The following is a 27536-nucleotide window of genomic DNA, read 5'->3' as shown; positions in this document are numbered from 1 at the left end:
TGGACATGGAAATTTGAATCTCATATAATTTTCATGAGTCACAAAATATTTTTCTTTTGATATTTTTAACCATTTAAAAATGAAAAAGAAAAACCCATTCTTAGCTCAGGGGCAAAAGCAAGATTTGGCCCGCGAGTTGTAGTTTGCGAGTCCCCCATGCTGATCTCTGTAAGTGCTTAGAAGGGCACCCAGGACACTGTTCTGACATTGAACAACTACTATGTACTTAACACACGTTAGCTATCATCCCTGTCAGAAGTGTGAACGTGGCAGGAAGCAGTTCTCTGCGGTGGTTGGCTTGTTGGTGAGGGCCAGGCCACTGGTGGGGGGCAGGGGAGGGGTCTGCCCCCCAACTGGTGCGGGGGAGGAAGAACAGCTGAGGTAGGTTATCAGCAGCCAATCCTTTATGCCTTGGACTACCACTGGACAAGAGTGTCCCCAGTGCCCTTCAACTGGCCCTTCTCTGCTCAGGTATGGGGCCCAGGGCACTGGCTTAGCTGCTCAGAATGTGGCCCCACCCCCACCCCCAGAGTGAAGACCTCCTGTCACGCCCTAGACCTCCCCACACTGCAGCCCTCCCCTCTACACACTCCAAGGACCTTGGGCCAGCTCCCTGCCTGAGGACACAGAGGAGACCTTGCCCTTTATCCACAAACAGCTCCAGGCTGGCGCTTCCTCCTATCTTTGGCACCAGCAATGGTTGTCCATTCTCGATACCTAAGGTCACATCCTTGGGCCCCAAGCCCGGGCTGGGGGAGCGAGTGAAACCCCCGGCTCGGGGCTGTGGAGGAGTGCTTCTCTCTCCAGATCTGGCAAAGAGCTCTGTCAGGCTTCCCTCTGGCCTGTGTCCAGGCTGACCATTTCCTGGGCCCCCGTCTCTCTCTGCAGCAGATGTGCGAAGGGTTTGGGCCGCAGGATCTATCTCATCTTAGACGGTCCAACCGGTCCCCTGCACATGCCTAGGCCCATCTTGTTGTTCAAGGCAGACTGCTAGTCAATGTCTTTGAAACACCCAGAGAGGGTGCAGAGGGTCCCTCCTGTGTCCAGGAGGTTTCAGACCATGACTGGTGGTCCTGGCTAGATCTTTCTTTCCCACACTGCCTCAGGACTCAGCTGGCACCTGGGTGTCTGTGAGCTGGTTGGAGAAGGCCCTCCCTAAGCGCAAGGTATTGTATTTAGGGGGCGGTGTGCCAGGTACCCGGGCCCCTGGGGCTGGAGGGAGGCGCAAAGCAGAGGTGAAAGTGGGCAGGTCATCGTCTATATTGAGGACTGGGTTGTCCTGGCCCTGAGGACTCGGAGGAGCTTCAGGGCAGGGGGGTGCCTGCCTCCGGGCCCACCACTCCTTGGCTTTCTGCCACTGCTGGCGGGCAATGATTGAGAGGGAGTCGATGAAGAAAACCTCAATGATCTCGATGATACAGACGATGGAGCAGCTCATCCACAGGCCCAGCTGGCCACCAAAGTTGGACAGAAGCATCTCGATCTGCAAGGGAGGCCAAGCTACACCATCAGGAAGGAACCCCCCCCAGCAAGTTGGCCTCTTGCAGGCACCCTGATTCCCGAGAGAGCCACCAGCTAGCCCTGGCCATGAACAGGCTTGGAGGACGAAGTGGGCAGGCTTCCTGTCCCCTCCTACTCGGTTCAATCTGATCCAAGGCCTGGCTGGCCTGTGGCAGCCCTACTAGCTCAGGCTGGACCCCCATGACCTGACTCTGCTCCCTGAGGCTAGGCAGATGGGGACATTTGCACACCCAGGGCAGGTCCCAGAAAGAAGCCACTCACACTATTGGCAGGGTTCTCCATGATGGATCTCTGGTTCAGGTCTTTGTAGAATATCAAGAGTTTGGCCAAGTCTGTCCTGCAGAAAGTCCAACAGGTAGGGCCAAGGTGAGTCACGTGCCTTTGCATTCTACGGATGACCAGCCCATCAGTGTGGTTCTCCCTCCCGCCCAGCTGCCTGCACGGCCCAGGCTCTGAGTTCCACGGGGGTCTTACAGCCTGGTCCACGGGGCTCCTCTACATCCCAGAACACATCCCCAGCCTGGGCCTGGTTGCTCAGGCTATTCACTCACTCAAAAACCATTTCCCAACCTCCAAACCAAGTCAGTCCACTCAGCTATACTCCCATAGCACCCTATTCTTCATTAAACTATATGACATTTGTGATTGTTTGATTGTAATCTCAAATACATACAGGAGACAGGCAAGTAATATAGATGAGCGAGGTCGGCTGGGTATAAGGTAAGGATGATAATAATCATAATAGCAGCTGGCATTTGTTGGCAACACTTCCTGTGTTGTGAAGCACTGTTCCAAGAACCTTTCGTGAATTAACTAATTTAATTCCCACAACAACCCTATGAGGTAGGTATGTTTTCATCGTCCCTATTTTATAGATGTGGAAACTAAGACATGGATCACTTAAGTAACTTGCCCAAGACTACACAGCTTGTAACTGGCAGAGCCAGTATTCAAACCTAGAGAGATCTGGCTTCAAAGTCCATGCTCCTCACTGCTGGGCTAAACTGCCTCCTGATAGGACGGGGCAAGCTGGAAAGTTCATGCTTATTCCAAAGGAACAGTTACTCCTCAGCTGTTTAGTGCTATGCAAGAATGGAGGTTTGTTGTTGCCAGAACTTTTCATCTTTCAGGAAAAGCTGGAAATAATGGATTACTTTTGTGGAGCTAGATTTGGCCTGGGGGTCACCAGTTTGCAAACACTTGGTTTAATAGTTTGCAATTGCTTGGTCACAGTTTATCGTTAGCGCTAGGCTGTAAGCACCTCGGAGGCAGGGACCATGTCTGTTTGGTCATCATGGTACCCCCAGCACTTCACACAGTGCCTGAGCCTGGTGGATATTCAATAAATGCTGGAGGGCAGACTGGCTCCCAGTGGCGCCAGGCCCAGTGCTGGGTACCAAGGAGATGGTGATGGCGCAGAGAGATGTGAGTTCATATGGCGACCCCCTCGCCTCCCCCGACCTTTGTCTCTGTCTGCTGAGGTCCCTGAGCTCTGGCCTGCCTGATTTTTGCCAAAGGTCCCTTGGAAGTGAATTTCAATGTGGAAAATTCAAGTGCGATTAGAAGCCACAAGGCTCAGAGAAGTATTTTTCCAACTGGGTCATGATACATCAGGGAGCCGTGAACTAAATTTACTGGGCCATGACCAACATCGTTCACAAAGTGAAACAGAATAGAAAACATCGGATTGCATCCACAGAGATAACAAAAGTTTTTGTCAACTGACATGGGCATTGATCAATCAGAATTGTGCTATGACCAATTGGAAGGGATGTAAACAACTGGTTTGGCTCTACTCGTGTGCACCGTCTGAAAACCAGCCTGAATGCATCCTACATCCTAAGAAAGTGCCACTTCATGAGACTTATTTTGGTTATATATTCAACGGGCCACAACTGCAAAAGTATTTCATACTGTGGCTTGAGGTCAAAAGTTTGAGAGCCCCAGGCCTAGAGCAGGTCCTGGCTCGTGATTCCAGCTCAATAAATATTTGTTGAATAAAGCAATGAGTGAATGAAAAGGAGAGGGTTTGGCAATAAGGAAGCAAGTGAGGAGGCTGGGGCCCGGGGCCAACGGAGGCAGAAGAAACAGGGCAGAGGTTAACGTACTTGTTGAGTTTTTCCTTGATTTGTAGGCCTTGGTCCCACGTGAGAACGGACAGCAACCATTTCTGTGATGGAGAAAGAGGGAGTGGCCTGAGGGGGCCGGAGAGGCCAGGGCCAGCCCGTCTTCCCTCCCACCTCAGCCACAGCTCCCGACCTGGCCGCCTCCATGGATTACCCCCAGGCCAGAGGACACAGCCAGGACGTCACAAGTCTCCAGGCCAAGGGCTCGAGGGGGAAGAGTGGGCAGAACTTACCTCAGAAACCTCAGATGGCCACTGCGCCAGGCTGGTGGTCAGGGTCCACTCCTTAAAGCTAAGAGGAGAAGGGCACGGAGTGACGCGGGTGGCCTGGCCAGCCCCACCCTGCCGGTCCCACCCCTCCTGGTCCACTCACCTGCATGCTTCCCGGCACACCGACTGGCAGCCCAGCTCCTCACGGACAAAGGCCTGGTGCAGTTGGTAGTAACAGTACACTGAGGGACAAGGTAGGGGACAGCGTGAGCTTCGGGGCCACAGAGCCCTTCCTGGGGTCTCCAGTGGTGCCCCCACAGTCTCCTTTTAATGATTTCACCTCTGACTCCCTATAAACACTGGTTTTCTGGAAACAAACGCTGCTTTGTGATGCTGGGAGACTGAATAGCACAGTGGTTAAGGACATGAATTGGGGGACTGGTGGCTCTTGAGTTGGGTCCAGCTCTGTTACTCCCTGGCTGTGTGACCTTGGCAAGTTGCTTAACCTTTCTGAGCCTCAGTTACCTATTCTGTGAAAGGGGACTATCAATAGTTCCCACCTCCTGGACTTGACTTAGGTGAGCAAGCTCTTAGCACAGGCTGGGGTGTACATTTGGTCCTTAACTGGGAAGTATGACTCCAGCCAGGCTTGACAACAGAAGTAAAACGCTGGTTAACATCTCTCTATCAATACCTCCCTCAGGCAAAAGGCCTTAGCGCAGGCTGCCACCGGGGCTGGGCCGACCCTATTCCTGGGTGTGCCAGGCTGGGGCGGGTCTCACTCACTCCAGTTGGGGTGCTGCTGGTAGTTGCAGTAGTTGGCTGCTGGAGGTAGAGGCTGGCTGTACTGGGCACACCCACACTTCTCCACCATTTTTGTCTGGAAGCACGAGTGAAGGCAGATCTGAAAGAGGAGACCCGGGGATTCCCTTAACACCCTCACACGGTGTTGCCAGAAAGCTCCCTCCCTATGTGACCCTCATCCAGAGAGTCAGCCTCCCACAGCCTTGGCAGACCGCATAAACCTGCCCCTTACATCACAGCCGAGTGGGCCAGGGTGGTCCCCTGACTCCAAAGGGACCAAGCTAGAAAATTCACTGAGAATTTAGACTAACTGAGACGTGGAGACCAGGCTGAGCTGGAGCTGGGCCGGGGGCAGTCATTTTGTATCATGTGAGTGCCGACACAGAGATAAATGGGAAAATTGGTGCAGATACCAAGAAACAGAGAGAAACAAGCAAGTTTCCAACTTTCCAGTTCTCAGGTCCAAGCCCTCCATGAAAGCTTACAGCATAAAAGCTAATGGCAGGGGCTCTGAAGGCAGGCTACTAGGGTTCAAATCCCAGCTTTACCCCCTCCCAGCAATGTGACCTCAGGTAAGTTACTTAACTTCTCTGATGCTTTGGTTTCTTCCTCTTTGAAATAAGTACAACAATACCTACTTCACGAGGTTATTGTGAGCATGAAATGAATCAATATATGTAAAGTGTTTATACACGGTAGCCTCTCACTGAATATTATCCAGGAGTGTCTTTCCAATGAGCTGAACGTTTTTTTGCAGGGGGGATGGGGGTGGGGGTAGGGGTGGGGTGGGGTGGGATCTTGAAATCAGTTTGATTGTATTCTATTTCCTACAAGCAGACATTCTCTGACTAGCAGTCTCTTTTCGCTCAGTGTGTCCTACCTCCTCTTAGCTGGGCTCTGATGTAAGCTACAGGACTCAGCGTGGCGTGCGCCTGGCCCTTTTATTCTGCTGGGACGACTTTCATCGACTCTCAAAATGTGAGACAGGGCACAACAGACGACCACACTCAAAGGTTGAAAACTCAAGTGTGACGGGTCAGTGATGTAGGAATACAGTAGGGGGTGACGAGGACCTGGGAGTTAGAGAACACCTGTCTCATTGAACGGGGCCCCTCGGTCCACTGTCTATCCTGTAGGAATACCGGCCCAGTGTGGCCAGATCTTGTTTTTCAAGAGAAGCTGGAAATCTGGGTTTTCTTGTGAAATTCCCTGACTTTTAAACACCCTCCAGGCCAGAAAAACCAGTGTAGCCTGGAAGGGTCCTGGGAGCTGCCAGGGAGCAGCCCTGATCCAATCCAACCTCCCCCGGCGACTGTTGAGGTAACACAACTTGCCCAAGGCCCAGAGTGAGTGGAGGACACCGGTGGGCCCAGAAGCCAAGCTCTCGACCCCTCTGCCAGAGCCTCCCCAGCCTGTTCCCTGCTGTCCCTCACTGGCCAAGACCCAGTTAGGAAGTGGGCCTGTCTCGGCTGGACAGCGTGGTCCATGCAAACCTCAGTGAATCAACTAAGCTCTGGTCACAGACGGATGGAAGAGGACTGGAACCAGCTGCCATCATTTGTCCTTGAGGTCTCTCCCCAGAGTTCCTGGTCCCAGACACACCCCAGCCTGCAGATAACTTTGCCGCCTGAGTCCAGGCCACAGCCCAGGGCTGGGTGTCCCCTCCAGCCCGTACCTTGAGGGAGTAGGCAGCTTTGTAGATGTTCTTGATTGGCACGTCACTCCCGTCCTCCGTGCACTGGCTGTAGGGTTCACTCAGCTTGAAGGACTCCGTCTGTAATCACAGCAGCGCGCATTCAGCCCTGCCCTCCCCCAGGCCCCACACAGAGGGTATGGCTAGCAGCCACTTAGTCATTCATTTAACAAGTATTTATTGAGCATCTACTAGGTGCCTGGTGCTATTCTAGGCACTGTGGAATTAACAAGGATCAAAATGGACAAGTTGTCTGCTCTCATGCAGCTTACATTCTAGTGGGGTAGACAGATGGTCAAAAAGCAAATAAATAATCAGATAATTTTGGACAGTGATCAATGAAACTGGGCAGACTGGAGGGTTGGGAGGAGGGGGTAGTCTTTCCAATAGAGTGATCAGGAGAGATGTCTTTGAGAAAGGGACACGTTGGCTCAACATGGAACGGCAAGAAAGAGCCGGCCTCGCCAAGAAATGGAGGAAGAGGATTGGGCAGACAGAGCAGCAAAGGCTGGAGGTAGGAGAGGTCCTGGGTGGCTCAAATGTGGCAAAAGGGAGAGAAGTCGCTGGAGACGACATCAGACAGGGAGGCCAAGGCCACATCACGTCGGCCTTCTATGCTGTGCCGAGAAATCTGGGTTTGGTTTTCAGAATGGTACTGAGCCGCTGGAGCATCCAATGGGAGGGGGCAGGAGGGATTAGACAGATGAGTGGTGACTGTGAGCTGCATGGGATTCTCGTCCCAGGGAAGGACCCATTTCCTACCCTCTTGTCTTCTGGCCCCAGAAATTGACGTGGAAAAATGGACTTCCTTAGAGAAGGCCAAGGAATGCCCAACAGAGAAGAACGATACCCTAATCAGAGAGGTAAGAGCATTGTAACTTGCACTTTGAAAACCTTATTAAATTATGCTTTATTGTGGTTTACTAAGGTTGGCTCTAGCTTAATATTTGTCACTGCAAATAAACAATCAGACAAGCCTGTTAAGGAAAAAAAAAGGATAATATCTCCCAAGAGGGAATAATAATAGAATATAAATTATGACCAGCTTTTGGCTAGGTCCCAGGGTGTGTGTTTGTGTGTGTGTGTGTCTGCGTGCACACAGTTTTGTTTTGTTCTGAGAGTGGGGGCAAAGGGAAATGGATGGTAGATTTGTGGGAAGGAAGAAGATTCTCTTTTTTTTGAAGACTGGCCTGACGGAGAGAATGATAATTGGGGGGAAAAAAGGAATCAAGAAGTTTGAAGCAGGTAGAAACTATAGACACCTGGAGTGGCTATAATCTCTTTCTGTTTATATTGTAATTCATCTGCAGACCCATTAGTCTCCCTCAATTAACTGCAAGTACCTCAAGGGCAATTAACAGGGCTCATTTTAAAACATTTAAACAGTAGAAGCAAACAAAAGGGAAAGTAGCCGTGGTCTCTCTTCCCCAGGGTACCTACCACTCCAACAGGTCGAATCCTGAGCTCAGACAGACAGGCAGGTAGGCAGACAGACCAATACTTACACATTCCCTTTGCCCTGCAATCTCCCCTTCTCACCAACAATAGAGTGAGCATCTTTCCATGTTAGTATGGAATAAACAGACTGACTTCATTCCTCTAATAGCTGAGTAGCAAACACATTTAGAGCCTCTAGCACATGCCAGGGCTGGGCTGGGCACTGGGGTACGAAGATGCCCAGCAGGGGCTTCCCTGGAGGGCACCTCAATTCAATCCCACCCTCTGAGCTTCTCCAAGCAGCGGGATCCCTGGGCAGATGCTCCGTGGAGCCCCGGGGTCCTGCTGAGCTGTCCACAGAGCCTAGAGTGTTAGCTGCAGCTCGAGCTGCCTGAGGGGACAGACAACGCCCTGGCACCTAGGTAAGAGGGTCTGTCCACTCAGGTAAGTTCTGTGCAGCCAGCAGCCAGCAAAGGTGGCTGGGGCTCCTTCTACTGTGAGCACCAGCCCATGTGCCACTTCCAGGAAACCAATTATGAGATATCATCTTTTGATTTTTATGCTTTTTGAGAACTCAATGGCCCTTTACTCTGCAATGGTGCTTATTGAACTCAGAGCTCCTGGGTTATTCAGGTTGCTTCCTGAAGCAACTGGGGGTGGGACAGATGGGGCAAATGGCCTTTGTAGGGTGGGATAAAGGTCTTTAGCTTCTCAAAGCCTCAGCTGGATGAATGTGGACAGAGTGCTCTCTCTCTCCCCTCCCCCATCCCTTCAGTCTCCCACTCCACTGTCAGTTTCCCAGAACCGCTGATCTGTGCAGGGTGGGGAAACATTTTGGCTTCTGTCTTGACCGCCAGGGACACAAAAATGAGAATGAGTACATGTGCGTGTGAATGTGTGCAAGTTATGTGTATATATGTGTGAGTGTGCATGCATGTCTATGCATACAGGTGTGTGACAGTGTGTGTATATGGGTATATATGTGTGCACATGCATGCACAGGTATGTGTAGGTGTGATTAAGTGTATGTGTGCACATGAGTGTATGTGGGTGTATGCATGGGAAACAGGACCCATTTTTATCAAACCGGGTCCCCTCCACTTCCTTCTGAGAATCCTGGGGAGGAGGGCAGTTCCACCCGAGTCCTTAGCTTACCTCTTTAAAGGTATGAACTGTGCCAGGGAAAAGCCCAGGTGGCAGCATGATGCCCTAGATGGAATTATGGGTGGTTTAACTCTTTTTTCTTTTGTTCTGTTTTTATATTGTAATAAATTACAAAAGTTATTTGCATATGATAAAATTTACACTTCTAAACAATGAAGAAAAAAAGAATTACTCAATATTTGAAGTGAACTATTTGGAGGAAGTAATAAATTCTATCTCTACTTCACATCCTACAGAAAAAAATGCCAGTGGGTTAAAGTATTAAATGAAACAATAAAGTAACTAGAAGGAAACTCAGCTCAGTATCTGATCTCAAGGAGGGAAAATCCTCAATACACATGATGACAAAAGAAGAAAACAAAGATTTTGACCATATAAACATTTGATGTCTTTGCAGGCGAAAGTGGCAAAAAGAAAACCAAAAGGAAAGTACAAACTGGGAAAGAGATTTGCAACACATATGGCAAATAATTAGTACTTTTGTATACACATAGAAGTGATCAAAGTCTTACTCATACAAAAGGGGATATCACAAAGAACAAGAAAAACCTCCTCTAACCCCTCTTTTTGCTTCAAGCTTATTTTTCCTTCCCTTGTCTTTACTTAAAAAAAAGTATAGTAATAGCCAATATTTTTGGAGCACTTACTACTTGCCAAGCACTGTTATAAGTGCTTCACATCGGGGCTGGCCAGGTGGTGCAGTGGTTAAGTGCGCACGCTCTGCTGTGGCGGCCCGGGGTTCGCAGGTTCGGATCCCAGGCGCGCACTGACACACCGCTTGTTAAGCCATGCTGTGGCGGCGTCCCATATAAAGTAGAGGAAGATGGGCACGGATGTTAGCCCAGGGCCAATCTTCCTCAAGAAGAAAAGGGGAGGATTAGCAACAGATGTTAGCTCAGGGCTGGTCCTCCTCACAAAAAAAAAGGGCTTCACATGAATCAACTCATTGAATTCTCACCAGCCTATGGGGTAGCATTATTATTATCATCCCCATTTTACAGATGAGGTGACTGAGACACAGATTACGCAACCAAAGTGCAAAGCTAGGGCTTGAACCCCAGCTGTCTGGCTCCACAGTCTGAGCACTTAATCTCTCTTATACATATGCTTGTGAAAAGAGGTGCGTATGTGCTCCAAGATAAAAAGGTACAGTAGGGTTTGCAATGATGGTGATGTCTCCCCCACTCCAGGGCCTGGCTCCACACCCCCGGGGTGAGTTGTCCACAACTGCCCACTTCCTCATCTCCTATTAATGATCCAGCCCAAACTGTGGTTTCTGTACTGCTGCTTCTGCTGAAAACTGCTCTGGCAAAGAACACTGGTGGCCTCTTGGTGGCCAAACCCAGAGAATACCTTTCACCCTTTATCTTGCTTGACCTCTCAACTGCATTGGGCACTGTGGCTCACATCTTCCTCGAAACTCTCTTCCTTGCTTTATCTGACACCAACTCTTTCTGGCTTCTGCTCCTACTTCTCTGTCTCTGTTTCTCAATTTTCTTTCTGCTCAGCACTTAAACACTTGCATTCTGTCTCAGGTCTTGGGTGATGGCATTTATTTCCAAGTCTAGAATTATGCTAGATGTCCCTCTCCTTCAATTTTTCTCCTAAGCTCCAGGTTCTATTTTCACCTTGGTTTCCCAAAGGCACAACAACTTGAGTCTGTCCCAAACTGAAGTGGTCATCTTCTCCCCTATATTTACCCCTCCTCTTATACTCCCTAATTCTGAGCCTGGCACCTCCATCCACCCCACTGCCCAAGCCAGAACCTAAATATCAATCTAACTTCCCCTGGCCTCTCCTCGCTGACCTCAGCTGTCAAGCCCTGTTGCTTCTGTGCTGTAATATCCTCAAATCCATTCACTTCTGCTCATGCCCACAGCCATTGCCTCAGCTAAGAGCCTCATCATTTTTTTCTAGAATTACTGTACAGTCATGCACCGCATAACAATGTTTCGGTCAACGATGGACCGCATATATGATGGTGGTCCCATAAGGTTAGTACCATATAGCCTAGGTGTGTAGTAGGCTATACCATCTAGGTTTGTGTAAGTATACTTTATGATGCTCACATGATGACGAAATCGCCTAATGACCCTTTTTTCAGAATGTATCCCCGTCATTAAGCAATGCATGACTGTAAATGGGCTGCCTCCAGTACCTTGATTACACTTCAGCCAAAGTGATTTTTCAAAAAGTTTCACTACACAGCTTAAAATCCTTTCTGTGACCCCTCTGTGATTGCTGTTCCCTTTGTCTGGACTAGCTCTTCCTGACACTATTTGCCTGACCCTTGTCCTTCAAGAATCCATCACCTAGAAAGCCCTTGCCAACAGCTTCTGTCTGAGCCTCCCATCCATCCATCCATCCATCCATCCAACAATATGTACTAGGATCTGCTATGTTCTAAGAACTGAGCCTGGGAACAAGACAGAGAAGGTCCCTGTTCCCATAGAGCTGGGAACTGCGTTGCAAAGATGTGTTGTGTCCTCCTCTTAAAGGTAAGATGTTTGAAGGTAGGTGCTCTGTTGTATTCATCTCTGAAAATCCAGTGCTTTGGACACACAGTCCCTCAATGAATGAAGGAAGATTTGTTAACAACTACCTAACCAACTGACTGGGTCTACCAGCTTAACATGCCTATCAAAATAAATAAATAAACAAAAATTAAATAAGAAAGGAAGGAAGTCTAGTTTGTTTGGATTTATTGTTAGTGACCCCCTGCTGACCTCTTAGTAATCCCTGGGTTTTTGTTGTTCTAAATGCTCATAAATCAGAACTAGAGCTGACTGATCCTGCTCTGTGGCTTTGATTTTCTATATCTCAAATTAGGTGTAGCCGACAACCCACCCATGCCTTTGTTTACCCACCAATGGTAAAGAGAATATTTGCTTAACAATGTGGTAGGTATTTCTAAGCTCAGAGAAGAAAACCAGAGGGCAGAATTCCTTGGTTCTTGTACTTTTCCAAGCTCTTATAGCTCTCCTCCAAGTTTGTATGCAACATGAGAGGCAGAACGGAAGGAGAGGGCAAAAGAATAAGGTAAGGATGTGCTGCAAATTCCAGGTTCTTCTTCAGGGTGCAGATAAAACTGTACGGGAAACATCAGATCAAAATGATCACTATTTTGATCTGGGGATCTCACGATCTGCCGGTGAAGAGAGGAATCAATGACCTAGCTCCCTAAGTGGTATCCAAAAGGCTTTTCAAGCTACAGTTTGAGCAGGTTGGGGCTAAAGATTTTTTTCTTAGACAATCAGCATTCACATAGCCTGAGCTGGTGCACACTACTTCTCATGCTGGAACAGACTTCCCACATTGGAACAAAGCCCCTAAGCAACATGCCTCCCTAGAGCACCCGGGTCCCCAGACGACCATCCCAATGGTTTCTCTTGTCCACGGTTGCCCTTTGATGGGACACCATGAGGCACCGAAGCCACAGATTTCCTCTGGAATATCACCATTCCTGTTCATTACCTCTGCTGTCTCAACTTAAATATCACTTCCTCAGGAAAGCATTGCTTGAACTCCCCACCTCACCTCATAATAAAAAGCCCTAGGTCAGGCAACCCTGTGCTATGCTGTCATGCATCCTGCATTTCTCCTTCTTAGCACTTATGACAATTATAATTAATCATTTGCGTAATTTTTTGTTATTGATCCTTCCTGCTGGACTCTAAGTTTCAACAGGACAGGAACAGTGTCTTCCACACTGATGCAGTGCCAGGATCTAGCACATAGGAGGCATTCAGAAAATGCTTGTTGAATGGATAAACGATGAAGGGATACACAAGCCTCAATGCCTACCATATTACTTTATAACCCAATACAAAGCCATCATTTATGGCTGGGCTAAATCTGTTGCGTCATTCTAGCTTTACTTTCTCTTGGGAAGACACAATTTTCTTCTCTCATTCGGAACTACTCAAGTTTCTAAAGCTGAGGTTCCTGAGTTTGCTGCCTCTTGGAATAACCACTGGAGTTTGGTAAAAAAACGGATCCTTGGGCTCATCTCTTAAAGATTCTGATTCAGTAGATCTGAATCTGATCAACCAGGTTTAGAAACCACTGGTCTGGAGGACAAACTTGTGAGGGATGAAGAAGGCTAAGCAGTTTAATTTGGGACATTAAGTTTGGATATAAATAAAGGCATAAACAGACGGTCCACAAGGAGATTTTCCCCACACAAACAGGTGAAAAAATACCACTACGAAGGACTGTAAATTAAAATTATAATAGATACCATTTTTCTCTTGACAGATCAGCAAAGATTAGAAGTTCGATAATATCCAGGTTGGTGAGAGTGTGGGAAACAGCTACTCTCACATATTACTGGTGAGGTTGGAAATTGCTACAACCTCACAGGAGGGCAATTTGACAAACACACGTACTGTCTGACATACTTCCAGGAAGTAATCAGACAAATACACAGCACATTACACCACTGCTTTAGTTGTGCCTGGAAATGACCTAAGGTCTATCAACAGGGAATTGCTTCAATAACTTATCCACCCAATGGAATATTACGGGTCATTAAGAAGAATGAGGCAGATCTATACGTATTGATATGGAACCATTTCCAAGCTATAGTGTCAAGTGGAAAAATGGTGCAGAACACTATTTTGTATTTGCATAAAAGGAGAAATGCTTATACCTATACACACCCACTTGAAGAAAACTTAAAATTCCTGCCAAGACACAGAAGCAACAGCGATGGTCTGTGTGGAGAGCAAGGAGGGGACTGGAGGTCAGAGATGGAAGGGAGATACATCTGCATGGTATGCTACTCGGTGTGATTTAGGTTCTTTACTTTGTGTGTCTACTCCCTTTAAATAAGTTCTTAATAGTCATTCCGTTAGAGAGAGCAAGAGACAGTGAGAGAGCAAGAGACGGAGAGAGAGACAGGCATAAAAAGACCCCAGGCCTGCAAACAAGAAAACCACCTAAGCAGTGGAGTGACCAGCAGCATCAGTGCACACTCTCTACCTTGCCCTTCTGCTCCCATTGGGCTGGCTGACTCAGGACTGGAGTCTGCAGCCCAGATGTTCTTTCGTTGACAGGTGTGATTGTTCTTGGTACCCAACGAGGTCAGAGAAGGTCAAACACTTGAGGGAGAAGGGAGTTCTCGGTAAATGAGGTAAAATTGATGGGAGTGTCATGGGTTAAATAGAGCTTTGATGGCCCAGTGACTTTCCATTAGGCTTTCATGGTTTACATGCCTCATAGGCCTCTAGGCAGCCCAGAAAGAAGGTGTTAATCTGCTCTATTTATATTACTGACGAATATATAGCTAGTGTCTGATGCCTTGCTTCAGCACAGGTTCTATAAATGCTGGTGTCTGTCTTTGGAACGAGGAAGGTTCCTTAAATCCTTTCCCCAAATGGCATCCCGTCCTTGTTTATCCACACAGAAGATACAAAGACAGCCTTTAGTGTAACTACTGGAATGACCATGGGGGTAACCATGGGAAAAATACAGGACCATGTTCCCTTTTGAAACCAACACCCTTTTCCATAAGCTGCACTTCACTGGTTATCGTTGAAAGGAATCTGTCCTCCTCACCAAGCCTACAGAAATCAGAATATTCTCTTACCAGGTGCATCCCTATGGAGGTGGCCATCGCCGTCTCAATCTCTGTTCCCACGTCCTCGATGAAGGGGTATTCATCCTGCCGGTGGACAATCACCTTGGCCCCACTGGAGGACACCAGGAAGGGGTTATACTCCTCTTCGTTTATGTGCAAGATGACCTGCAGCCCTGGGAGAAGAAGGCAGCCTGCTGTGGTCAAAGGCCAGGAAAACATTCCCTGGGGGCAGCCCACCTCTCCTGCTGCTTTGGGAGCCGCAAGACGAAGACCCAGGAATTTCCAACAAGTGAGAGGTGGACAGGGGCCAGACTAGAAGTTCCATGAGGCGAGGAGTTCTGCTAAGCATAAGTCAGAGAACTGCTACCCGGCCTGGGACATGCATCCTCACGTGGTCCTTTGAAATGGGGAGTTCTGCTGAGCATCCAAAGGGATGGGTAGTGCTGTGGTTACTTAAACCCTTAGGGAGAAGCACTAACGGTGTATCTGATCAGTGAGCTAACTTCTCTCCCTGCTCCCGCTTTTGCCCCTGCAGTCTATTCTGCACCCAGCAGCCAGAGGGACCTTTTACAATCAGAAACTAGATCAGGTCACTCCCTTGCCTGAAACCCTTCAGTGGCATCTCACTGGATATATGGGAATGCCACGGAATAAAATCCATGAACTCGACTGAGGCTGTCAAGGCTTTGATGATGTGGCCCCTGCCTCCCTCTCCCTCCTCGTCCCGCTCTCCCTCTCCCTCAAGAAGCTCCAAGTGCACTGGTCTTCTTTCTGTTTCTAGAGCACATCAAATCGGTTTCCTTCTCAGGGTCTGATACTTGCTAGTGCCCAGAATGCTCTTCTGAGGACTTTAACACGGATCTTCTCATTCTTAAATATCCCTCCTCACAAAGGCCCTTCTGGACCTCCTTATGTGAAATAAAACCCCCATCCCGACCCCAGCCACTCTCTCTTCCCCTTCACTGCTTTCTTTTCCTTATTAGGATTTATAACTGGATAATGTCTATGCACTTGTTCACTCATCTGTCTCTCTCCACTAAAATGAAAGTCCCCTAAAAGCAGAGATGGCATCTGTCCTGTTCACCATTGTGTCCCTGGTACCTGGAAGAGGGCCTGGCACCCAGCAGATACTCAATAAATGACTGGTAAATGAATGAGCGAATGAGCATGGTCTCTACGGATTGAAAGAAGAGAACTCTGAGAGTCATTCTGACTTCTTCCACTTGTAAATAAAGAAAGCAAAGCCCGGAGTGGGGAAGCGATTTGCTCAAGGTCACATAGCCCCTGCGTAGCAGAGCCAGGGCTGTGCAACTCTTCGCTCCCAGTTCCCAGACTACTTCTTCCCACTGAAGTATGCGCCCTGAATTAGGGCTCCTGGCACACTTGGTAAGAACACAGGCTACACAGTAACAAGCGTTGGGAGTCCATGTGTGGTTTTCCTCCGTGACAAGGCCTGGCCTTTCCTTGTGGCAGCACATTCAGTTTGCTTAGGACCTTTCAAGAATTCTTTTTGTGGGTAAGACATGTCAACCTGTTGAGTTCCTGCCTTCCCGACAAAAGTTGTAGCAATAGAGTAGCAGTAATGGTAATCCTGGAGGTAGTGATGGTGTTATCGGTGGTGCTAGCAGTAGTAGCAGCAGCAATGCTAGTAATGGTAGTAATGTAGTAATGACAACCACAACTAGCATTTAGTGTGTGCTGAGTATGTGCTATGGACTGAATTGTGACCCCCCTCCCCATTCACATGTTGAAACTCCAACCCCTCACGTGACTGCATTCGGAGACAGGGCCTTTAGGGAGGTCATTAAGGTTAAATGAAGTCATAAGGTGGGGCCCTAATCCCATGGGGCAGCATCCTTATAAGAAGAGGAAGAGACACCAGAGCTCTCTCTCTGCGTGCCACAGAGGAAAGGCCACGTGAGGACACAGCGAGAAGGTAGCTGTCTGCAAGCCAGGAAGAAAGGTCTCCCCAGAAACTGAATATGCCAGCATCTTGATCGTGGACTTTCAGCCTCCAGAACTGTGAGAAAATAAATGTCTGTTGTTTAAGCCCCCCAGTCTGTGACATTTTGTTAAGGCAGCCCGAGTAGATTGATACAGTGTGTGTCGGGTCTTATTCTAAGTGCCTTACATAGTTTGAGTCCTCTCAATAATCTTATATCAGAGACACTATTATTACTCTCACTTTAAAGATGAAAAGCAGTAACTTGCACAGGGTCACACAGTGAGAGGCAGAGCTGGGTTTTGCCTCCAGAATCTGTCAACTAAGATAAAGGTGTGTTTGCCTCGCTAATCTGTTCAGCATACCTGGGTTTAACTCCATCTGGAAGCTGCCTGCTTACTCCCATTACTCACTCCAGCTACAAGCTAAACCAGAGTGGTTTCTCAGGGGAAGGAACCCCAGCAATGTCCCTGTTGCTCTCTCAAAAGTAAAGAGGAGACACCAAAAAGGAAAACAGACACTGATAAAGAAGGAAGGAACCAACATGAATGCTGATGGAAACACCGCAAAAGGAAAAGTGGTGTCCCAGGTTTCTGGCCACGTGGAGAGATCCTGCATTTTTGGAAGGCTCAAGTATCCCCAATAGTCCTGTGGCCAGCATGCTCACTGATAGAGGACCCCAGGATCTCCTCAGTGCAGATTTCCTTACCATATTCACTGCCCCCCATGGAGGTGCTGAGGATGGTCTCATTTTGTCTATTGTTGAACGTGTAGCAATTCCCATACATTGGATGGTGGAAAAGCGTGAAGTTCCTATGGAGAAAGATTATGCGTCAGAAAAGGCTGTGCTGGGAACCCCTCTCATGCATCTGAGCTGAAGTCTGGATGAGCAGTGCTAACGGGGCCAACTCTCTTTTGTGGACAATGGACGATAGACGTGACTCACTTTCCCCATCTTTCCTCTGATAAATGACAAAGCCCCTCATCTGGTTGACACATATTGATGTAGAACTACTTTTTGCTTTCTGTTCTCCTTCTTAATCCTCTCACCTCTGTCTCCATCCTGACCCGGCATTCCTTGTGCCAACATATCTGTTCCAAATTCCTCTACTCTTGAATTTCTCAGGCAACACTTGAAATTTTTCCATTCCATTCTTAAGAAATGATCTCCAGAGAAAGGATCACATCATGCATGCCCTTACAGTGACTTTAGATCCCAATCCTCAGGGACACATGATTCCTATCACTCAGTTTTTGCAAAGACCAATAAAAATACTAACAAATAGAAAGGCTTGGTATTTAAAAGAATGAGGTAAGCCCTTCAGATAGGCAGGAACACTTTAGAATGTCCCATCACTGCCCAGTCACCACCAGGGATCTTAGTGTTATCTTAATGGTGGAAAGGTTTGAAAGCTCACACGTCTGTGCATAGACATTTTTCTTTCCTTCCTCCTTCCTTTCCTTCTTTCCTTCCTTCCTTCTTCTGTGCTAGATTGGTGGTTCTCAATCATTGGTATGCATGATGGTAATATACAAGGTTATACACACACCATCAACTACTCGGTGTTTATGAGTAATTTAATGAGTTTAAGGACATTTTGACTCTACGCCATCTCCATCTTCCTCACTGACTCTAGAGCCTAGCTCCCGTGTAAGCTGTTTTCCAAAGGGCAGGGTCACTAAGAAGAGCACTTTTCCCTCCCAAGACCTACGGCTGAGCTGCAGGTGCGTGCAAAGCACCTGGAGCTGAGAGAGCGACCTTCCTCTGCTGACCTGGCATCGCAGGACACCCCGTCAAAGGAGCAAGTAAGCAGCAGCTCCTCAGCAGTGTAGCTCATGTTGATTTTCCTCTCTAGAGACACTTGTGCCATGATGTTCATGTAGTGCAGCTTGTACCACTCCTGGATGGCGTTGACCCCCGAGCTGAAGGTGTAGACAGCACATTTGGACGTGTCATTTGAACACTGTGAATAAGAGGAGACACTAGGCTTAAGCCATCGGCCCTACTACTGACCTTCAGAAGGACTGTAAGGATGAGGAACTGAGACTCTAGAACACATACTTAGGGGAAAAGGAGGATACCTGGGGCAAGATGGGCTTCCTCTCACGTCTAGGAGACACCATCCTCAAGCCTCAAGGACAAAGGAGGGGCTGAATGAGGAAGGACACAGTCTCACTCTCAAGACTCCCTATCAGGAGAGAAGCAAAACCAGCTTCTTCAGGGTCCCCAGACATCCAGGCTTTGGCTTATTATTGCTACTGAGTTTCTACATAACCCTCACCATTTCCTTTTGGATCAGCAGTCCAGAAATCTGGATTCTAGACTCTGACACTACTTCTTTGCTGGATCTTGGGCAAGGCACTATGTACCCACTATTTCACCTACAAGATGTTGAGGAAAATGCCATCCTTTCCAACCTCAGATGGTAGTTGGGAGGACCAGCATTTAAAATACATAATAATGAGAGCTTTATAGGGAAATTCTGGTACATTCTAGAAGTTCTCATCACACAAAGCTACGTATTTCTTGACAGACATCAAAGGACTGATTTTGGTATCAAGAAGAAAACTTGGGGTATCTTATGAAAAGACCCAGGAAGACTTTGAAAAGCCTCAACAATTAAGAGAAAAGGCCATTTTTTCAGGATTTGTGACTGAAGCCATGAAGTCTCACAATCAGCAATCAAGCTTATAAGGTATAGAAGTAGCTCTCGGCCTGCAGAGGTGGCTGGGGCATGGAGAGGAGGGTGGTGATTGAGGTTGCCCAGCAAGGTAAAGGAATTCATTTTTGGCAAACGGTTGCTTCTTCAGAGCCCCTCAAATGAGACCAAAGAGGGAGAAGTGAGAAGCCAGGCTTTGGCACCTCACAAAGGCAAAGTACTGCAGGGAACACTGGGTGTTACTGCTCTCTATTATCTATTTTCTTCCTTCTGATGTCTGCACCCCAATTTTGCTTTGGTGGAATTTCCTTTCCCCCTTTGGATACAGTCTGGTGAGACTGTCCATCAAGATGCCCCACCCTCTGTAAGCCATCAGGTGATCCAAACTTGACCAATCAGATGGTCCCAAAATGGATTTGAATCCACCTTTGCAGATGGATTAACAAAAAGACTGAAAATGGTTGAAGTTTATTTAATCCAGTAGCAGTATATGAAATGACTTTCCATCATTTCTTGCCACCAAGATCCCTGGATCTTCCTTAACTTCTATCTTCCATGAACTACTGGTCACCTTCTGAGGCATTTTTTTCTGCTTAAGGTGGCCTGAGTCAGTTTCAGGTGCTTGTAGCCGCTTCACCCTAACTGGGCGTGTTTCTTCCTGTGGGACTATAGGGGCTAATGGCAAAGGAGAAACCTCCCTGGACCCACTGTCTCCAGCCCATCCCATGCCCCCAAACGGTAAGAAGGTGCATCTCACCAGTTGGAATCCCACCATCTCCTTGGACTCGTGGACAGTTACGACGTCTGAATCTTGGCGAATGATGCTTCCGCTGACTTTCCGCTTCCGCCCGGTGAGGAAGTCCCTGGCCTTGCCCGTCTCACCCTCATTGAAGGCCAGCAGCGGGACCACGTTGAGGAATTTGGGCCGCGTGCCCTCCCAGACTGAACTCCAGGACTCTGCCTCTCGGCGATTCCGAGAGTTAATCTCTGAAAAGCCGTACAGGGTCTTCAAGGCGCCTCTGGTTTCCTGTTCCAAGTCGGCTAGAAGGTCCCGCACGGCACTGTACCTGTCGAGGTGGGAAGGAGGAGTCAGGGACAGCAGAAGCCCCTCTGGCAGAATGCTGGCACTTGTCTGTGCTGCTTTCCATCACCGTGTGTCAGCCTGGTGCCCACTGCTCCCTCCCCCTTGGCAAGGAGACCAGGCCTGTTATGATTTGCCCCATCCAAAGTGTCTGCCGGCTCGAGTCAATGGGGGCAGGCTCCCGTGTGACCCTTGTGTGACTTCCTGTGGCTTTCCCTCTGCCACTACTGTCTGCTTGCTCTCGGGGCGTGTTGATGAGTTTGCCCCAACCAGCATTTCTGGAGTGGCGACTGTCAGGTGCCTCCCATAAGCCAGCCACCGTGAGGACAGGTAAATAACTACTAACCGACCATCCCCCCAGGGGCAGGCTCCGTCTCCACCCAGCACACTTGCCCCTGCCTGCCGATTCTCCCCAAGTCTGGGAGTGCTGGGAAGGGAGAGGTATAACTGCCACCTGGACAACCCCCAAGAACAGAAGAATGTTACAGGAGTTGACTGCATGAAGCATAATGAAACCATCTTTTCATTTTCACTATACCAAATGGTCCTGGCCTCCCTCTTAACCCTCCTCTCTCCCCTCTCTCTCCCCCTTGCTCTGTGCAGAGGCAACACAGCAGAGTGATTGAGCATATAAACTCCAGAGCCAAACCACCTGGGTACAGTCCCCCATCCTGGTTCTAGATGTGTGACCTTGGACAAGTCATTTAGCCTTTCTGTGTCTCAGTTTCCCCCATCTGTAAAATGAGGTTATAGGGAAGAGTCAATGAGTTTATTATCTCTATCTATCTATCTATCTATCTATCTATCTATCTATCTATCTATGTGTGTATGTATGTGTGTATATACGTAATTAAGTGGTCGCTATTATGACTTTTCTTAGTGTAATTACATTTGTTCATATTTCATTCCTCCACTACAATATCAGCTCCACCAGGACAAAGACTGCATTTGAGTTTTTCAGTTCTACGCCCCAGAACCTAGCACAGTGTGTGACAATTTGTAGGTGCTAAGTAAATGATTATGGAACAAACAATGGATGGAAGGAAGAAAGGAGGAAAGGAAGGAGGGAGAGAGGGAGGAAGAAAGACAAACTTTGAAGTGGAAGATGAGTCTTAGACCTGTTTTTTTTTTTTTCTTAGACCTGATTTTGATTTTGAGCTTTGCCACCAACTCATTGATGACTCTGGACCAGTTATTTCCCTTTGATAACCTTCCTGCCCTGCTCTTCCCTCCTCCCCACTCCCACACCGGCTCTGACAAATTCTGCCAGGTTCTGATCTGCCTCACAGAGCAGTTTTTGATAATCCTGGGGAGGACTCCAATGACCCATTTAGAACAGGTCCTGCAGCAGGCAGTAGGGCAGTACCAAGGGCTGACGCTGCTCAGAGCCCAGTGATCTCAATTAGTGGGGCTGGGTTCACACAGGTGAGGATTTGGGGCAGGTAAGATGCTTCCAGAAGTCACCTGAGTGTCATGTCTGAGTCAGCCTTGAGCTCACATTCTGGGGAGAGTGAGGGTGTGAACTTGGAGAGCTCAGGCGAAATGGCTACGCTAGGCTTAGGGCGTGTGTGTGTGTGCATGTCCAGGGTGGGGGGTTCTAGTTCATTCTAGGCCCAACTTCCAAGTGAAACTGATCCTTGCAGCCTCCCCCTCCCACCTTCCCTGGGCTAGCCCATCCTCAGAAGTAGACGATGGACTGAACTTGTGGTACAGATTTAGAACCTAGGAGAGAGCAGTTTACCAATGTTGGCAACAAATTCCAGTTTCTAAAGAGCATGTCTGTAGGCTGGAGTGTGTCACCTTTGGGAGGGGCTTTGGCATCTGGAGTGAGCAGGACCCCCACTCCATGTCCCTGTTCCTGCCTCTTACTTGTAAGGGTTAATGTTGCAAATGGTGACAGCAGGGAAATCCAGCTTCTGGAAGTGGACTTTGATGGAGACAGAGACGGTGTAGAAGGAGATGATGAGGAGGGCACACTGCCAGAAAATCAGGGCTACAGCTGTGAGCGTGAACAGAATCCAGAGCAGGCGCCGCAGGCGGCCACGGGACACCACGATGCGGCGGCAGCCGTGGGTGTTGGTGGTCAGGCAGTACCACTGCATCAGCTCTTTAATGGTGGGTGCCTGAGGCCCCGTCACGGGCAGATTCTTCTTAATTTTGGCTTTGATCTTCTCTCCAGGAGCCATGGCAGGGATGGGACTTGGAGGGGCAGGCAAGCTGGAGGGGCAGGGAAGAAAAGCAGGTGAGCTCACGTCCCCCGGCCTGCGGGCATGTCCCTGGAGGCCACGTGCTGGGAAACACCAGTCCACGTGCCCTCAGAGGTCGCTTCCTTTTTCCCACTGTGGGCTGGACAGTCTGCATTCTGAGGCCTTGGCCCCTTCTCCAGGATATTTGTTTTTTGGCCACCACAGCTGGCAAAGAGCCGCCACCTCCTCTTGCGGCTCCCAGGCGGGCCATATGGGGCTGGGTGAGGTTTAACCTGTGAATCACTGGACGGGTTTCAAGGGCCTTCAGTCCTTCCCTCCTACCTGGAGCAGGAGCCCTCTGAGCAGCCTCTGCACCTCCCTTATCATGCTCTGCGGTGACTAGAGCACTGCCACCTGTGCCTTATCGCTTCCACTAGCCTGCCCTCCTCGAGGGCAGCATTCCTACCCTGTCCTGCCCCCTGGTGCCTAGCTCGGCATCTAGCACAGAGCAAACACCCTGTAAATTGATTCCGACAGATAAAATCCGCCAAGAGAATTTCCTGGCAGCCACCCTAGACCATGTTCAGTCCCTTCCTGGCCGTGTCTTCCCAGCCCTTTCCTGCGGCTTGACTGCAGGTAGTGTTTCTGTTTCATTTCTGTTTCACGTCTTCTCTTTACAGTCCAAGCCCTTGCTGTTACTAGAACAACAGCCTACCACCATTGGCCACTTAGTATTTGCCAGGCACTGTGCATATTTCCTTGATTCTGAGATCCCACTAATTTGGGGAATACACTTTGATTTAATAACAGCTTTGTTTGGGAGAGAGTGTTGGAAAGCAAATTACCACATTCACCAATGAACGTGATGCAACTCAATTACAGAAACTTTACAATGTGAAATAACATTCTTTTTAGAAATGAACTCATATATATATATACATATAGGGTCATCTCATGATTATAATATATGTAGTCATAAATATATAGTGTCTCTCTCTCTATATATACACATAATCTCTATATATCTCAATTCATATTTCAACAGCCCCACAAGGTAGGCATGCTGTTATTATCTCCATGTTACAGAAGAGAAAAACGAGCTCAGAGAGGTGGAGCACCTTGTGCAAGATCACACAGCTAGTAAGTGGAAGAGGTGGACTGGAAGCTTGCAGGCTTCGCCACCTTGGCCTATGCCTCTGAGGGGCCTGCTATTGTGCTGGGTGCTGCCCCCTCCCCCAGACAGTTAATTAACAGCACCTGGGACCAAAGGACGCAAGAAAGAGAAGGCACCCTGAGCTACTGAATTTCCAAACTCTGGACAGTAGATGAGCCCACTCCCCAACGGTCGTGAGCCCTGGTATTGCGGGAGGGGGGTATATGGAAACCCTGTCCCCTACTGTAGGCGACAGAGGCAAATTAGGACATACTGTACTTTGGAGAAGGATGTACAGGGTGCCCCCCGTATCCCCAGAGGGCCTGTGTCAGGACAAGAACTTTAGTTTGGCCCATCAGCTTCTTCAGACAGGATTCTGGACTTGAGGAGTGACTTTTCCTCCGCCCTGAACCCGTGGGATATCAGCCAAAGTCAGGAGCTGGGGCAAAGCTTTCAAGTTTAGGATGCTGATGGTTTCAGGTTTACGATGCAAAAGAAATAGAATGCGGGGTGGGGGAAGGTGGAGGTGAGGCAGCCAAACCACTCCAAACCCTTCACCGACGTATATGACCTTGCTGGGAGGAAGGGAACCATCTCTGACCTTCAAAATCATACTATTAGCCTCTTGGCAAGAGGAATGTAATTATTTTGTTTTATCATTTAAAATATTGCCCATTCTCACCTCCTCTCTCACTACGATCCAAAAGCAAAAACGTTAGCAAGTTTGTTTTTTTTTTTTTTTTTTTTTAAAGATTTTATTTATTTATTTTTTCCCCCAAAGCCCCAGTAGATAGTTGTATGTCATAGCTGCACATCCTTCTAGTTGCTGTATGTGGGACTCGGCCCCAGGATGGACGGAGAAGTGGTGCCTCGGTGCGCGCCCGGGATCCGAACCCGGGCCACCAGCATCGGAGCGCGCGCACTTAACCACCAAGCCACGGGGCCGGCCCACAAGTTTGTTTTTAAAACCTAGGTCCACGTTCAATTTCCACGTCAAACAAAACTGCAACCCAGGGAAGGTTTCTCCTCTGCGAATCTTCAGCAGAAACTGTGATTCTGGAAGCTCCAGTCTCCAACCCTACTTTTTCTCACTGAAGATGACCCCTGGGGTCCCTCTGCCCCGTCAGCCCCTTCCCCAGGACTGACCTTGACCCCAAAGGATCAGCCACCAATGTCAGTGAAGCCACAAGTGAAAGGAGGGAACCCATCTTGCTTATCACAAAACAGGTAAATGTTCACACCATGTTTCAACTTCAAAGCAGAGCCAGGCTGTAGCTCTATTATGCTGTACTGCTTGATTAAACGTGATGCATTGGTGGAAGAATTGGTAGCTGACACACAGCACTCACTCTTCTAGGCACTTTACAGGTACTAATTTCCACAACAATCTTCTGAGGTAGGTACTATAACTTCCTCCATTATACAAATGCAACTGAGACACTGAGAAGTTAGTTTACCCAAGGTCACCTAGAAAGTGGCTGAGCGGGGATTTGGACCCAGGAGTCCATGCCTTTAAGTACTAGCTATGCTGCTCCTCAAATAACAACAGCAGCAGCAATAATAGCTGCTATCATGTATTGATCCCTTACTCTACTCCCAGGCATCTTACTCAGCGCTTTTTACACATTACCTTATTTAATCCTCACTCGAATTATATGAGGTACTAGTGCTATCCCCATTTCACAGAGGAGGAAACTGAGGTGCAGAGAGGTAAGGCAACTTGCCCAAGGCCACACAGGTAGGAAAGATTCCTTGGAATTCTAGGGTCCTGGCTCATGATAGCGACTCTCTACTGCTCCCCCTCGCCTCCCCCTCTTCCCCCCTTCTCTGACCTCACCTTATCCCCATACCACAGTGAGGAAACCCGAACCTCAGGCTCTGGCCGCGGGACCCGAGCTCCTCCCCCGCGACTCTGCAGCCCCTGCTACCTCGCGCAGAGCGACCGACCGGACGCTGTCCTGTGGCCGAAGCCACGTCCGCCCCAGGGCAGCCCCGGCTGAAGCCGCGGGAGAGAATCCAACCAACCCGCTTCAAGTGTTTGCTTCTTTCCGCAACCACAATCACGCAGAGGAAACATTCCAGAGGGTAAAAGGAACAATCGTGGTCAAGTCCATGCGCCTCACCAAGGCCAGGAAGGGGGCTGAGCAGATGCTAGGCGAAGAGGCGAGGGGCAGCCCCGGACCCCCGGACCCTGGACCTCGTGTCTGAGAAATGCCTCTCGCTCCAGCTCTGTGCCCCGGGCCACGGCGGGGGCAGACGCCAGAGAGCCGGACCCGCACTGATCCGGGAAGCTGCCCCAGCATCCCAGCCATGGGGGCAGCCCCGGGCTGACGCCGGCACCGCCACTGACCGCGCGGACGGCGTCCGGGAAGCCACGGGGCCCCGCGTCCGCTCCGGTCCCCCGAGCTGGTGCGACCCGAACCCGCCTGGGCTCACCTTACTCGGTTCCGAAGCGTCCGGGGCTCGCGTGCGCGCGATCTGGGTACGCTCTGCTCTGCTCCGGGTGCAGCGCAAGCATCCCGCAGCAGCCGAGGCCACCGGCTCTTGTGGGGCGGGCCTGGGCCCCGCCCTGGAGCCCCGCCCCCTCGGGCCCCGCCCCCACCTGCCCAGGTGTATTCCCCAGGCGGCCGAGGATGCGCGGCCGCCCGGAGCCGGCCACGACTCCGCAGCGCCCCCTGCCATCCTGAGGCTGCTCTGCGTCCCAGCCTGTCCCGCGCTGTGCCTTCCGGTGGCACCGCGCAGTGCCTGCTGCCGCCTTGAGGCCACCGTGCACGCCGCATTCCCGCTGGGAGTGCGCCCAAGCATGTCGCAGCGCCCCCTGCCGCCCTGTTACTGCCCAGCGCCTTCCACTCTTGTCCGGTCGGGCGTCCTCCCACCAGGAGAAATCTCAAGCAGCCTCTTGCCCAGGGCTTCCTCCTGACCTGGAGCGTAGGCTGCTTCAGTGCCCACTTGCGTCCAGCTGTGGGCAGCAGGGGCTGTTCAGCCAGGCGGTTCCTCCTGTGGTCTCTTCAGCTGCCTTTCTACAGTGGCTCAAGGAGATAATTACAAGAAATGAGCTTAGAAAATTGCAGCTAAGAGGGACCATAGGAGACACCGCCGTCACAGCCCCTTTGAGTAGGGAAGAAAGAGACCCAGAGAGGGGAAAGGGTCTGTTCTCGCTCAGCGCTTCTCAGACTTTAACGTGTATGCAATCACCTGCGGGTAGTGTTAAAATGCAGATTCTAATTTAGTAGGAGTAGGGTGGGACTTGGGAATCTGCATTTTTAACTTCCCAGCTGATGCCTCTGTTGCTGGTCCAAGGACCACACTTTGAGTAACAAGGTGAATGGAAACAAGTTCAGTATTTTTGGAGGGCAATTTAAAGAAAAGCCTGTAAAAAAAATCTCAACTGTTTTTTTGCAACAACACATGCTTATTGTAAAGAATTGAAATGATAAGGAGAAAATGGAAGTCTTTCCGCAATTTTCCACCCCCACTAAATAAGCATAGTTAACACCTTGGTTATTATTTGGTATGTATATATAATAACATATGCGTATATATTACATATATAATGGGATAATGAAATACACACTGTTTTTTAATTTCGTAAGTTTGTTTTAATGACAATAAACTACACAGTTATATTCTCATTGTAAAATAAAGCCAGCTTTTTCACTTCATGGTATATTATGGGTAACGTTCCTTGCCAATATATACATTTACCTAAGTATTCCATTCACATAACTCATTTACTCAGTCTAATGATATCTTTTAAGGTTTGCCTCCAATTTTTCACTAATATAAATTATTTTCTGTATAATATCTTCATGTGCATCTCTGATTATTTCCTTGGAATAAATTCCTACTAGTGGGATTTTTTTTGTCTATATACTTACCCAGTTTAATTGGCACAACAAAAAGAACAGTTAGAAAAGAGCAACCTGTGAAAACAGCATATAGAATATAGAATATATATCAAAATGTTTGAAAAAAAGAG

The 27536-nt window shown here is 48.9% G+C and overlaps 1 protein-coding gene across 1 annotated transcript; it reads right to left on the bottom strand.

The window, feature by feature from the left end:
* Positions 1-544: 544 nt before the first annotated feature.
* On the bottom strand, positions 545-26089 carry SCNN1G (sodium channel epithelial 1 subunit gamma). The gene is made up of 13 exons (XM_014796988.2): positions 25994-26089; positions 22088-22435; positions 19895-20204; positions 18251-18441; positions 17187-17290; positions 14545-14708; positions 6336-6434; positions 4643-4760; positions 4020-4098; positions 3881-3938; positions 3630-3691; positions 1783-1858; positions 545-1483 (listed from the first exon to the last, which is right to left on the bottom strand). Exons 2-13 carry the CDS (start codon positions 22402-22404, stop codon positions 1103-1105), a joined length of 1959 nt encoding a protein of 652 aa, XP_014652474.1. The 5' UTR covers positions 22405-22435; positions 25994-26089; the 3' UTR covers positions 545-1102.
* Between the last annotated feature and the right edge of the window lie 1447 nt (positions 26090-27536).

Source organism: Ceratotherium simum, chromosome 26 (genome assembly GCF_057802395.1).
Source record: "Ceratotherium simum simum isolate JZ-2026a chromosome 26, ASM5780239v1, whole genome shotgun sequence".
NCBI classification, from domain to species: Eukaryota; Metazoa; Chordata; class Mammalia; order Perissodactyla; family Rhinocerotidae; genus Ceratotherium; species Ceratotherium simum.
This window is presented reverse-complemented; position numbering and strand designations above follow the sequence as displayed.

What these genes read in the sequence shown, in the direction of transcription:
- SCNN1G (XM_014796988.2), bottom strand. Translation starts at nt 22,404, where the DNA reads ATGGCTCCTGGAGAGAAGATCAAAGCCAAAATTAAGAAGAATCTGCCC. An exon ending in TGCAACATTAACCCTTACAA is followed by an intron (nt 20,205 to 22,087) that starts GTAAGAGGCAGG and finishes CCACCTCGACAG; the next exon opens with GTACAGTGCCGTGCGGGACC. An exon ending in GGCCATCTGAGGTTTCTGAG is followed by an intron (nt 3,692 to 3,880) that starts GTAAGTTCTGCC and finishes TCTCCATCACAG; the next exon opens with AAATGGTTGCTGTCCGTTCT.